This window comes from Haematobia irritans, chromosome 3, assembly GCF_050003625.1.
Source record: "Haematobia irritans isolate KBUSLIRL chromosome 3, ASM5000362v1, whole genome shotgun sequence".
NCBI classification, from domain to species: Eukaryota; Metazoa; Arthropoda; class Insecta; order Diptera; family Muscidae; genus Haematobia; species Haematobia irritans.
Genome location: NC_134399.1, coordinates 38660146 through 38674728, shown reverse-complemented (window position 1 = coordinate 38674728; position 14583 = coordinate 38660146). Strand labels below are relative to the sequence as shown.

The following is a 14583-nucleotide window of genomic DNA, read 5'->3' as shown; positions in this document are numbered from 1 at the left end:
CCGTATCATTTTTTGAAGTGGCTTATTAATTTATTGTTACAAACATGACTTGCTTAAGTTTTAAGATATAATTATAAATTAATGGTTCTTCAAGCTCGAGGTCTTTTTAAAATATTTTATTTATTATTCCCAATATTTCGCGATTACGATATTGAATCGCTTCCTCAGGGGTCTACAATAGATTTATAGAAATTACATTTCATAAATATCACAGTATTAAACATTTAATAATTTAAAATAAGTGTAAATCTTAATTACTTTTAGTTAATAATCTTAAATGGTATTATAGGATAATATAATTATACAAAAATCGGACAGACATATCTTAATCTCATTTTTCAAGTATCAGGCGAACAGAAAAATTAAAACAGTAACACAACCAATGACTTACATGTATAGTATCCACAACACAAAATACTTAAAGCTACTGTAGATTCACTACCCTCGTCAGCTGTCTGTATTGCACTGAGTTGTTTTTACTATTGCACGATGATCACTACCATGTATTTGTTGTTTCCTTTTCCGAAGCAAATGCCTGTAACAGTGAGCGATGTTTTCTGTATCAACTTTGAAGTTCATTCGTTTGCTTGCAGGTACATTGTTTATGTGAAGTGTTTCTAGTGTAAACCTTTTGCTGTAATTATTCTCTCTTTCTAATATTCTTACGTCGTCAAAGTTTGGGGTATGATTGTTTCTCGCACAGTGGTCTGCTAGTGCCGTTTTTGTGGTATTCGAGTTGGTGCGTAATTTAATATCCGATTTATGTCCTGAAATTCTTGTTTTTAATTTGTTTTTGGATGTTCCTACATAAACTTTTTCACATTTTTCTTTATTATTTCCACCGCACGGTATTTCATAAATCGTATTATGTTTTTCCATAGTGGGGATCTTGGTTTTTATGTTGGAAAATAATTTTTTGAGAGTATTGTTTGACTTGTGTGCTAAAGTGTATTGTCCTTTATCAAAGATTTCAGAGTTTGTAATTCGTTCTGATAATTTGTTGACATATACTAGTGACTTGTATATTGTTTCCTCGTTTTTATTTTCGTTTTGTTTTTTCCCCTCCGGTTTAAATTGTGATATTAAGTCATTAATTAAATATTTTGGAAAATTATTGTTGTGTAGAATATCTCTAATAATGGATTTGTTTTTAGAATGATATTCTTTGTCACTTATGTTTAACACCCTGTTTATAAGATTTTTTGCTGTGTTAATCACTATCCTTTTTGGGTGTTGTGAAAAATAATTCATTATTCTCCCCGATGCTGTTGGTTTTTGGTACCAATCTAAACCAAGTTTATAATTTTCCTTCCTGATAACCAGCGTGTCTAAGTATGGAATTCTGCCGTTTTTCTCTATTTCTACCGTGAATTTTATGCTATTATGGAAGCCATTTAATGTTGTCAAGATCTCATCTCTAATGTTGTTAAGATTATTAACTAAAAGTAATTAAGATTTACACTTATTTTAAATTATTAAATGTTTAATACTGTGATATTTATGAAATGTAATTTCTATAAATCTATTGTAGACCCCTGAGGAAGCGATTCAATATCGTAATCGCGAAATATTGGGAATAATAAATAAAATATTTTAAAAAGACCTCGAGCTTGAAGAACCATTAATTTATAATTCTAACAAAAAGGTCGACCAAAAATCAAACAAAACTTAATAGTTTTAAGATATAATTTTCTGGTACAGTTCACGGTTACCACAGTTGGTAGAATTCTACCAAAAATGGTAGATTTTCTACTGTTTGGAAGATTGGTAGAATACTTGGTGTTTTGGTATATTTTGCAAAATATTCCTCTCCAACTAAGAGGTACTTCAGATATTTCCTTTAGGAAATATTATTTCTATAAAAATAACATTTTTACAAAATGTTCTATAGAAATAATATTTTGATAAAACTAAAGAAGTAAAATTTTGACAATAAAATTTTGACAATAAAATTTTGACAAAATTTTCTAAAGAAATAAAATTTTGACAAAATTTTCTATAGAAATTAAATTTTGTAAGAAATAAAATTTTGACAAAATTTTCTATAGAAATAAAATTTTGACAAAATTTTTTAAATAATATAATATTTTTAAAAGTTTTAATTTTCGTGTTAGATTCTAATAAAATTTTCTAAGGAAAAAAAATTTTTGACAAAATTTTCTAAAGAAATAAAATTTTGAGAAAATTTTCTAAAGAAATAAAATTTTGACAATTTTTTCTAAAGAAATAAAATTTTGACCAAAATTTTCTATAGAAATAAAATTTTGACAACATTTTCTATATAAATAAAATTTTGACAAAATTTTCTATAGAAATAAAATTTTGACAAATTTTTCTAAAGAAATAAAATTTTGACAAAATTTTCTATAGAAATTAAATTTTCTATAGAAATAAAATTTTGACAAAATTTTCCATAGAAATTAAGTTTTCTATAGAAATAAAATTTTGACAAAAATTTTTAAATAATTTAATATTTTTAAAAGTTTTAATTTTCGTGTTAGGTTCTACTACCAAAGTCCATTGTGAGTAAATTCTCCTTTTTTGTAGAAGTAGTAACTGAAATAAATAAGATAATAAAACATTTATTTCGAAAAAAATATGTATTCCAAATTTCACCCGGATGGAATGAATTTGCTCCTTCAACATGGTTAGCAAGTAAAATCTGGGATCGGGATTATATGGGGGCTATGTCAAACCTCTGCAACGAATACACAAGCGAATACTTCAAGCACACGCCACACAATTCGAGTAGTAACTTCATTGTCCATTTCTCAAACGAGTGAAATATAAACCTTGCACATTGTGAACCAAAACAAATAGAACCCAGTAAAGCAAGCACCAAACAATGCTTTGAAACCAAAACCAAAATATTGAAAAGAACTGCAAAACGATTCCTTTTGAATGTGATGGCTCTGCAATGCTTGACACTGTAATCGCTTTACAGTGGTTTTGTTTTATTCATTAATCGAAGTATTCGAAGTATTCGTGGAGTGTATTGCCTTCACTAGAACATCGATTACTTCGAATAGGTTTGTGCAATCCTTTGCTATATATAATAATGAACCGATATGAACCAATCTTTGCGTAAGTATTAGGGACTATATACTAACACCACGTACACACAAAAAATTTCACGAAAATTTTTCCAATTAAAATTTTAATTGAGTTTTAAAAAATATTCAATTAAAAATTTAATTGATTCAACAAATTTTTTAATTGAAACAAAAATCAATCACAAAAATAATAGTATCAATTAATTTTTTAATTGGATCAATTAACTTTTTAATTGACCTTCAATTAATTTTTTAATTGATACTATCATTTCTGTGATTGAAGACATTTCAATTAAAAATTAATTGGATCAATTAATTTCGTGATTGAATCAGAAAAAAAAAATTTTTTTGTGTGTACCAAATATCCACTGTGTTATAAAAGGTAGAAATTTTAGAAGAAATTCAAAAAACTCCAGCAAAAGAAAAACGATTTCGGTACACGTTTTCCAAACATTTTTTCTTTGCTTTGTAGACAATCAGAGTAATTTCTTCGCATTTATCGGCCCAATCAATCACAAGATTCTTGCTTGTTCGCAAAATGTAATATATTCTCAATATTTATTTGTGATAGTATCGGATTTTTCTGGCGACATTCGATGAATATTTGTTTTCAATTAGTAATTTTCGAACGGTTCCATATAAAACCTCAACTCATCGGTTGCTTTTAGGTCGAGAGCTATCTATCTTTTGCTGGTGTAAGGATTACCTGGAACGGCTTTCAATATTTTTCTGCCGCCTATTCTTGAAATCTCTTTTGGTCTACCTGTAGATTGCTTCAACTACCTTGTTTTGTGCACGATTCACAGGTTCAAATTTCGGTCAATTCTTTCGCTTATTTTCCTTTGTGACAATTAAATTAAACTAGTTGAATAATTTTATTAGTTCTTTTGTCCGGTATTTCTATGTATTTTTTGAATAATGTTTTTATACCCAATGTTAATTGGTACATATGTAGTAATAAATTATCGATGTATTTTCTGAAAACAACTGCATTGACAACCATTCTTTTTACAAATTTTTAAGAATGTAACAAATTTTCTAAAGAATTTCTTGACACCATAAATATTAACTTTAAAATAAATAAACAAAAATCTTATGCTAAAAATTGGGATAAACTGAGAACTGAATTATTAACAATTACATTGAAAGTACTAAAAAATGTTTAACATAATTATGAACCGATATGGACCAACTTTTGCATGATTAGTAGAATACATGTACTAAATTCAAGCAGATCGAGTGAATTTTGCTACTTCGGGAAGCAGCGGAAATCACACCTGGGGATTGGTTTATATGGGGGCTATATAAATTATGGACCAATTTCTACTCGTCCATGAGGCTCCGAAAGCTAAGTCTGGGGATCAATTTATACACTCATAGAAAAATCATGAACCGTGTGCTCATTTCAAAACGATCCGTTCATGAAAGCGAATCAATACACATGGATTGTCAAACGGAGAACAGGCAGTGTCAATCTGACAACGATTAACTGAGTACAGTATAGTGTGATGATATGTATTGCAACCAACTTCAAGTTATGTTAGGTTAGTGGCATCCCGTTTTTTTCAGGATCACCTAAGACAGTCCACAGTGGTGAACTTCTCTCTTATCACTGAGTGCTGCCCGATTCTATATTTTTATTTCATTTATTTATTTATTTGATGCTAACTATTGCACCACGGTGGCTCCCAACTTCACGTGAAACCGCTCGTCTGACAGTTGACAGATATATTCCAGTGACAGTTAATTTTATTGTTTACAAGCAATTTGATATATTGCAGAAAACCACAAGTGGTTATCGAACGCGAAAGTGGCCAGTTACGGAATTTGGTTTGCTCCCACGGAAACCATGTCAACTTGAGCAGTTTGTGAAAAAACAAAATTAACGGGTTTACATGCCAGAGGGGTCAGCTGCTAATATAAACCTGCGAATGGCCACCAAAACTCAACCGCCGTCGATGGTAACTGTATTGGTATTGATAAACGGCCGAAACCCAATAGGACTCTGCATCATCGCATTCAGCTCGCGTCAACTAAGAATGGCTTAACAAGGAGTTTGCTCGCTTCATTTTTACCGAACAATGTCCTATAAAATCTTCGGATCTCAAACTGTTGGGCCTGTTGCATTTTGGAGAGTAAGGTTGACACTCAAAAGTGTTTATCAGTGCATTTTGGAGAGTAAGGTTGACACTCAAAAGTGTTTATCAGTTCATTTTGGAGAGTAAGGTTGACACTCAAAAGTGTTTATCAGTTCAAAACGGCGCGCTTCGCCGGGAATGGGCCTAAATACCGCAGAACCACTTTCGTGCAGCGTGTAATGACTTTGTCGGGCGTTTGAAGGTCATAATTCTTGCCAAAAGATAGCCAATTCGAACAAACTGATTCTACAATTTGATGTTATTTCCGACATTTTTTCTTTTGAATAGTAAAATAAAATAAAAACTGGACAAAATATATCAGCCATCGAGTGTATATTTCACATACTGATGATGGCTTTTAGTTATTGCCTCTACTGAGACCGCATTACATGAACTAGTCAGCTTTATTGAAAGCTCACTATCTGTCAATGAATACACAATCGTGTACTCAGACATCGAAGGGCATTCAATAACGTCAATCCGAGCTCGATATTAAATGGACTGACAACTCTGAATGTTGATCCAGGTATACTTAGGCTGTTAGACCAACTTCTAACGAAGCGACGTATTTCAGCCACACTAGGACAAGCAAACATACAAAGGTATGTGAACAGAGGCACTCCCCAAGGAGGAGTTATATCACCTCTTCTTTGGAATGTTGCTATAAACAACCTTCTGGTTTCCGTAAAAAAAGAAAACGTAAAAGTGGTGGCATACGCAGATGATGTGGCTCTAGCAGTCAGGCGAAAATCCACAATTAGAGATATTATACAGAGAGCCCTCCGGTTGACTGAGAAATGGGCGAAGGCGTTAATCCTGCAAAGACAGAACTAGTCATGTACTGCAAGATCGCAAAATTCCCATGGTTAAGCCCATATCCTTAGGGGGTATTGAAATTCCCTTTGGTGAGTGTGCAAAATACCTTGACATAATTTTGGACAGAGGGCCACAGTAATCCACAGTAACTTTGTACTCGTGCCAAAAAGCAATAGGAAAAAAGTGGCGACTAAAACCGAAAAGTGTGCATTGGCTATACACTGCCGTGGTTAGACCTATAATGCTATATGGTGTTGTAGTCCAGTTTAGACAAAGTTCAGCGTATGGCGTGCTTATGTATCTCAGACGCATTCAGTAAGACAGGAACAGATTCCCTTAATGCCATGCTGCATCTACTACCTTTAGACATTTTGGCCAAACAGTCAACTGCAACAACGTCAGTGCGGTTGCGCGAGCTATGGTTGTGGTCGGAAAAAAGGTACGGCCACAGTTCAGTCCTCAAAATAATGCCAGATGTGCAAACGTAGTGGATTACACTCTGGCGAAACCACTTTTCGATAAAAAGTTTGAAACTCTAATTCCCAACATTGAGGCGTGGTGCACACAGACCCCGAGGAATAAACGATATATAGATTTCTACACTGATGGCTCCAACATGGACGGACAAGTGGGTTTCGAAGTATATTCTAAAGATCTGGAACTTCGAATAGCGAAAAGATTACCTAATCACAGGCTGAAATATTAGCATTAGGAGAGGTGGCGAATTGGCTGAAAAGTAATGTTCCAAAAAATGTTGGCATTAATATACTCAGACACTCAACCTGCAATAAAATCCTTGGACTCTGTGTTCCTTAATTCGAAAACGGCCATCGACTGCCGCATATCTCTCAACGAGATGGCTTAGCAGTACAATATTCACCTAATATGGGTGCCTGGCCATAGGAACATACCGGGGAACTGCGAAGCGGATGAGTTAGCAAGGTTAGGAACTACCTTACATATTCCACGGGAACTAGAATCTGTTTGTATGCCGCTGGCTACCAGCAAGCTCTTACTGTGTGAGAAGGCTGTTATGATGGCAAATGTTCGATGGTAGAATTGCAAGGGTTGTAACGACACCAAACAAATATGGCCCCATTTAAGCTTAAACCGCACTATAGATATGTGTGTTCTCAAGCCGTCAGATATCACTCCTGATATCTGCTATAAAGGGTCGCTGCCTGATAGGCGATTTTGCAAAAACTATTGGCGCGAATTATAATGACTATTGTATGAGCTGTCATGATGCTGAGGAAAAGGAATCAATTAAACACCTCTTGTGTGAGTGTCCTGCTTTTTGTGTATGGCGTTAGCAAATTTTGGGGGACATATAGCTTTAGATTACTGGCAGACATGGAAAACGTTAATTTAAGCCGTCTGCTAATATTTTTGGAACAATCTGGGGCCAAATCACCGCATTCGTTATCGAGTTCTGTTTCGTATCGAGAAACATTTCGATCGCAGTAAATTTTTGGATCACCGCATTCGATCGTAATTTGTTTTGTCTACTACTTTTTTTTACATTTCTGTAAACATATGGTAATAAGAAAATGTAAACAAAAGGTGTTTTCAAAATAACTTTTTGTGATCAAAATATTTGTGATCTGAGAAGTTTTCATTGTTTTTGTGCGTTATATATAATAATATGTTATGAATCCAAGCGTATTTTTGTTTTCCTCATCTTCGGATTCAGAGGATGAGCACAAAGTGGCTTTAATAAGGAAAAATATTCGTGACAAAAGCAGTCCTTTAGCATTGTCTGAAGTAGAGTAAGTGATTCTATTTTGAAGTGAGTGCTTTTAACTAATTATGTTTTTAACATCCATAGATTTAAAAGACGATTTCGCCTTTCAAAAGATGCTTTTAAATATGTTCTAGAAAACATACATTTTTCTGGGCACATTTCGACGTCCGTACCACAAATTTTACAGCTTGCCGCCACGTTGAACCTTTTGGCCAGTGGCAGTTTCCAGCATAACGCCGGGAACGACTTCTTACTGGGGTTAGCACAAAGTACCATGTGCAAAGTGATAAAAAATGTCACTATCGAAATACAAAAGAAGTTGTGTCCCATAATGATACAATTTTTGCCTCAAGAATCTGAGGAGTGCATGGAATATTTCATGGAAAAATTTAAAATCCCTGGAGGTATTTGTACAATTCATATTGGAGGTATATATGTCACATCTTTAAAACAAAAATTACTTTCAGTGGTTGGTTGTGTAGACGGCACACACTTTGGCTTCCAAGCACCCACAGATGATGAATACATGTTTTTCAATAGAAAAGGATTTCATAGTGTAAATTCAATGATAGTAAGTTGTGTATATTACAAAAGCATTTATCTGTTAACAGTTTTGTAAAACATTTAGATTTGTGACCACAAGTACAAAGTACTGGCCATAAATTCAAAGTACGGTGGTGCTTCGCACGACAGTTTTGTGTGGAAGCACTCTGAAGAACGAAGTTTACTGGAGCAACTGTACACAGAGAACGGTTTAAACGTTTGGGTTCTTGGTAAATATTATATTATTGGGCTTATTGTAAATATTCACATATATATATATGTATTTATTATTAGGTGACTCTGGATATCCCACAGAGCCCTGGTGTGTAGTTCCATATGCTGTTGCTGCTGAAGGGTCTACAGAAGCCTATTTTAATGGAGTTCATGCAAAGGCTAGGTGTATTATAGAACGCACAATAGGAGTTTTAAAAGCTCGATGGAGAATCCTATGCAATGAGAGAAGAAGTCGATACACTCCCGAAAAAATGGCACTATTTGGAAATGTATGCGCTGCTTTGCACAATATATGTATAATGTTTAATGTGGCTATGTACACACACGTGCATTCTAGCGAGCCTTGCAGCCTTGAAGTATATACTGGCGGGGAAACCCGTTTGATAAAAATTGGTGAAAAAATAAGGGACCAAATAAAAATTTCTTTAAATAACATTTAAAAAATGGCTTTATTAAAAAAAAAAACTTAGTAAACAAAAATACATTTTATGTATTGACAAGTACTACGTACTTTAATAAAAAAATGAAACGAAACAAAAACGAATTTCCATTCTTTGATAAAAACTATACGTATTAAAACTGTTCATCACATTTAAGTGGTTATGAGATCATGGAGGTAAATCGATCAGCCAGAGAATGACAATTTCATTCATTAAATTCAATAAAAAATGAAAGGATCTGAAAATAAAAAAAAGCTATTAAACGATATTGAGGCAAAAGTAATTCGAATACTAACCCGACCGCAATAAAAAGCAAATTTATTTAATTCTCCTCAAAGGGAATTTGATTTCAGCGCGTCAAGCTCCAATGTTTTTATTTGTAGGTCAATTCGTTTACAGGCTATGCTTCCGTCAAACTCCATTTGTTTCAATTTGAAGGCTTGTTCCTTAAGAGAGATCAATTTATCTAGCTTACGATTAGTTTCCTCTTTTATTTTAAGTGACCGCTCTTTAATGTCAATCAACTTGCTCAATTGGTCAATGTTTTCTTTAACAAGGTCTATCTTGGTATGTTTTTCATCAATCTTTTTTGTGGATATACGTCTTTTTGAAGTTGTGGGCAACTCAATTTCAATATCTGAAAATTCACTTTCCGATGTACCACTAATGCTTTTTTCGTTTGTGGGTATATTCTCATTTTCGGCACAAGTTCGATTGGTGGCACTTCCGAAACACTCGACATTTCTTAATCCAGCTACAGCCGCAGTTAGCCCAGCTGCTTCCACAATTTGCTCCTCTGCAACAGTAAGCATTATTTGATCATATGGGCCGCCACCAGTTTTTTTTTTCGAGGCCTTGTTGTGCGAGAGTTTTTTTTTTGTATTATGCTTTTGATCGGCATACACCTTGCGCCAACTTGTCACATCTTTCACTGGAGGGCCCCAGGAATTTAGTTTGGTAGTCAACTCGCGCCATAAGTTGTGGCTCTTGACTTTAGCTTGAGCACAGTTTTTTAATTTATTCTTGGCTAGATCCGGGTGTTCCACCATAAATTGTGCCAGTACTTCTTTTTGTTTTGCGTTTACTTTGTTACAGTTTTTTTTTGAAGCGGCTGTTGAGCACTTTATTTTTTGATCCGTTTCCCTAAATGCATGTAATATTATATTTTATTAAATGTATTTTTGCCAAAATAAAATAATACTTACATTTTCACAAACTTCTCGTATCTTTTTGTTTACCTTTTTTCGCGCAAAAATACTACGTACGTTGATTTCGATAGCATGCTACCTATCGTGTTCAACTTCGAGTAGAAACAATTCGATAACGACTGCGGTGATCCGCGTAAACTACATTACGATAGCAAAGTACTCGATTTCGACTGCGGTGATTTGGCCCCTGGTTGGTTCAACAGAAGAAAATAATCGATGTTAAAACTAGAAGTGCTCATATGTAATTGGTACTTTTAGTAAATGTGGTATCACAATGGACTGAATAGTCTTAAGTGAGCCTGAAACTTAATCGGGCTGCCACTTTAACCTAACCTAACCTATTGCCTCTAGTAGAAATTTTTGTGTGTGATCTAGGTTGAAATGTATAAAATAAGATTCGGCGCACCAGAAAGGTTTTTATCATGTGGCTTTCTGCTGCTTCAGCAGATTTCTTGTAGTTATGAATCATGTTCGTGATACCACATGAGTAAAGTTTTTATTCTTCATTTGTTAATACTTATATTGTTTATTTTTCTTACAGATTTGTAATATTAAAAGCTGTAATAAGGAAGGACTTAATACAAACATTACCATTGCCGAGAAGACTCTTAGACTACCTGAATTACAAACACTGTTATTCAGAACAAATTGAAAGCGATAGTTCCAACTCACAGGTAAGATATTCATTATATCTGTTCTAATATCAAGCTGCCACAGGGAATCAAGTTTATTGGGACATGATTTGTTCTGTGTTTTTTTTTCAATATTACTTTTGGGACATTTACATTCGTTCATATCCCACCCATAGGGAAAGCACTCTGTACAAGATTCCTAATTGTAATTAGGAATATTTCCCTGGCTAAACTAAATAAATCCCAGAATTTCAGCTTGCAGCAGACGCATTGCTAAGCGGAGTTTATATCGATAGAATTTAACACCCATATACGAATGTTGCCCCGTTTCGGGATTAGAGAACAAAAAATCGTTTTTTATGTCCAAAATGTTCCCCATTAAGATATGGAATATTACTATACAGCCTTTAATAATGGAGCTCCCAGCCTAAAATTTTGCACATATTCATTGTTTGTCTGCAGACAGTTAAAAAATGAGCTGATCGATCAATGCTTGATATAGCCGATATCTTCTGATTTGGATCTTAGTTTTAGTTTTATTTCTATTAGACTAAAATTCAGGTTCACACATTAAGCTGAGATAGTGTATTAGCGATGGTTCACATGGGCCTAGTTTTTAAGGGGAGTTTACCAACTGCTTTCTCACTTTGGTGCAAGATTGCCTTTCTTTTGGAATTTGTAATGAGCTCGTTTTGCTTGGATTTCGTTGTGTTCGAATCTTCACATGCCGAACCATTTCATGTTTTGTTGGAGAGTTTTTTGCCGTTTTGCCCGTAGAGTGTGCACATATTACCAGTACCATTAAAACTATTCAAATCGTATCGGATAACAATGAAAGCTTTTTCTTGTTGGAGCAACTGCACTTTACTATGCTTCACCAAATACCTTAAATTTCAAGTATGTTAAGTAATTTGGTGTGTTGGTTCCTACAAAGTAAACATTTTGGAACGGAATTGCAACCGTATATGTCAAAGTACTGACATGGGTGGACGCCTTCGTCAGGAATTTGAGCTTTTCTTCTATGGACAGAATCCAAAGTGGGCTAACGCGAAAGTAGTGATATGGGTGGCAAGATCGTCATGGGGTCCTATGGACAGAATCCAAAGTGGGCTAAAGCGAAAGTATGACCTTCGACAGGGGTTTGAGACTTTCTCCTATGGACAGAATCCAAAGTGTGCTAACGCGAAAGTAGTGACATGGTTGGTCGGCCTTCGGTCGGGGTTCGAGACTTCTTCCTACGGACATGATATCACAATGAACTGAATAGTCTAAATGTGTCTAATACATCGGGCTGCCACCTAGGTTAGGTTAGCCACCGTGGTGCAATGGTGAGCATGCCCGCCTTGCATACACAAGGTCGTTGGTTCGATTCCTGCTTCGACCGAACACCAAAAAGTTTTTCAGCGGTGGATTATCCCACCTCAGTAATGCTGGTGACATTTCTGAGGGTTTCAAAGCTTCTCTAAGTGGTTTCACTGCAATGTGGAACGCCGTTCGGACTCGTCTATAAAAAGGAGGTCCCTTGTCATTGAGCTTAAGATGGAATCGGGCGGCACTCAGTGATAAGAGAGAAGTTCACCAATGTGGTATCACAATGGACTGAATAGTCTAAGTGAGCCTGATACATCGGGCTGTCACCTAACCTAACCTAACCTATGGGTGGTCGGCCTTCGGTCGGAGTTCGAGACTTCTTCCTACGGACATGATATCACAATGGACTGAATAGTCTAAGTGCGTCTAATACATCGGGCTGCCACCTAACCTACGGACATGATCCAAAGTGGGCTAACGCGAAAGTAGTGACATGGGTGGACGGCCTTCGGCCGGGGTTCGAATTTTTCTCCTATGAACAGAGTTTAAAGTGGGCTAACCCAAACCCATGTTGGAGTGGGTGGACAGTCTATATGTAGCTTTGACGTTACGATTGCATTAAAATTAGTAAATAACACAAATAAGTACCTACAACATAATACATAATTTTCTCAACGGACCAAAAATCAATATTTGTTTTATTTATTCAGAATAAAACCTTAATAACTTCGCTAAAGCTGAAAAATGAAAGGGCAGAAGATGCTCTTTGATATACAGGTATTGGTCATAATCGAAGGACATTTAAGATACATTAAAATATTCAAACAATTGCGATCAAAATTTTTATTATTTTTTTATAAGAGCTCTTTACAAGGACATCAAGTTTGTTCAGTCATTCAAAATAATTTTGTGGATTTTTTTGATGTTTTCGTCGGTAACCACCTCTTTCGGGCGTCCACTGCGTTCACCGTCCTCCGTGCTCATTTCACCACGCTTGAATTTTGCATACCAATCAATTATTGTTGATTTCTCTGGGGCAGAGTCCGGAAACTCATTATCAAGTTTTTCCTTCCACCGTATTTTTTCCCTTCAGAAAGCAGTATTTTATCAAAACACGAAATTCCTTTTTTTCTATTTTTTCACAATAACAAAAGTTGCTTCACAAAAGACGCTCTATCTCACAAACTAATTGACTTACAGACGTCAAATTTTGACACGAATTATTTGAAGGTTGGTACTATATAAAAATAATATGCATTTAATACTAGCGACGCCATCTATGTGTCAGACCGGGGACTTATCAGCCAACCTGTTATATTATATTCGGGCCCGCCCGACTTTAGACTTTTTTGTGTTATTATATTTCATGTTAGCCTGATACCGAAACAGGCGATTGACGTCCAAATGCATTATATCTAATTATACAATTATTTTTCGAGCTTTATGGACAGATATAGATTAAGGAACATGGTTAATAGAGCCATTGAAAAGAAAACGCCAGATACAAATCTATACACGCCTGGACTGTACATGTTTCGGTTCGGGCGAATGAACCTTTCCACAGCCTTTAGTATAGATCTGGCTGGGAGAGATAACTCAATTTTGGACCCTTTATGCTAACTCCTTATGGAGAAAACATTTGGGAACTTTCCTCTTACAAATTGAATCATCTTTTCTCCCACTGTACATCATCTTTTCATATAACTTACAAGTCCCTTAATCTTATTGTTATTTCGTTTTGTTACATAGTAATGCAACACACGAAATTTATTTTTAGAAAGCTAATTTGTTAAAATTCACCTAAGTGGTGAACAGTCGAACAATGCTTATTGTTTCTACAGTCAACTACAACATGTGACAATTTACAGAAACCGGTTTCCAGGATACAACAACAATTCTAACGCGTACATTAGTCGTGTTGTTTCCTAGTTTTACGACGGGCTCATCGTTGCTTATTATATTTCATGTTAGCCTGATACCGAAACAGGCGATTGACGCTTTAATAAATTTATCAATTATTACGTTTTTCCTTACTTATGAATGCCTTTTTCCACAAAACGAAAGGTCTTTACTAAGTGAGTGGTTTTGACATTTCAGTTCGACAAAATGCGAACGAATCGAGTTAGAGAAACCCAATTTTAGGGGTTTCGTTCGCATTGACTTTCGTTTCGATTTTCGTTTAAAGGGTGATACGGTCAAAATTTGGTCAAGGGAAAACGCGTGTAAATCGGTGAAATCGTTTATTTAAAAAATCAAATTAAATTTCTTTTTCAAGTTCAATTAGTATAAAATTCAGGAAAAATATTCAGTTAGGCTTTCGCTTTTCCAAATCCGAATTGCCGGGCCTCACGCTTGACACCTGCCATCAGATTTTGTACAGCCACCTTGTCCACCTTCTTCGCCGCAGAAAGCCAGTTTGCCTTGAACTGCTGCTCGTCCTTAGCAGTTTTTTTGGTCTTCTTTA

General features: G+C 35.1%; 2 protein-coding genes across 3 annotated transcripts in view; one reads left to right on the top strand and one right to left on the bottom strand.

Moving 5' to 3' along the window:
* The window catches only part of Socs16D (Suppressor of Cytokine Signaling at 16D), a 63465-nt gene that overhangs the window by 46585 nt on the left and 2297 nt on the right, over positions 1-14583 (top strand). For both annotated transcript variants that reach the window (XM_075299051.1, XM_075299050.1), the window contains exon 9: positions 10718-10850. In XM_075299051.1, coding sequence (XP_075155166.1) covers positions 10718-10850 — 133 coding nt within the window. The remainder of the gene's footprint in view (positions 1-10717; positions 10851-14583) is intronic.
* Positions 9086-10258, bottom strand: LOC142231502 (uncharacterized). Its single transcript, XM_075302108.1, has 3 exons — positions 10174-10258; positions 9265-10111; positions 9086-9206 (listed from the first exon to the last, which is right to left on the bottom strand). Coding segments are annotated over exons 1-2 (813 nt in total). The 5' UTR covers positions 10176-10258; the 3' UTR covers positions 9086-9206; positions 9265-9300.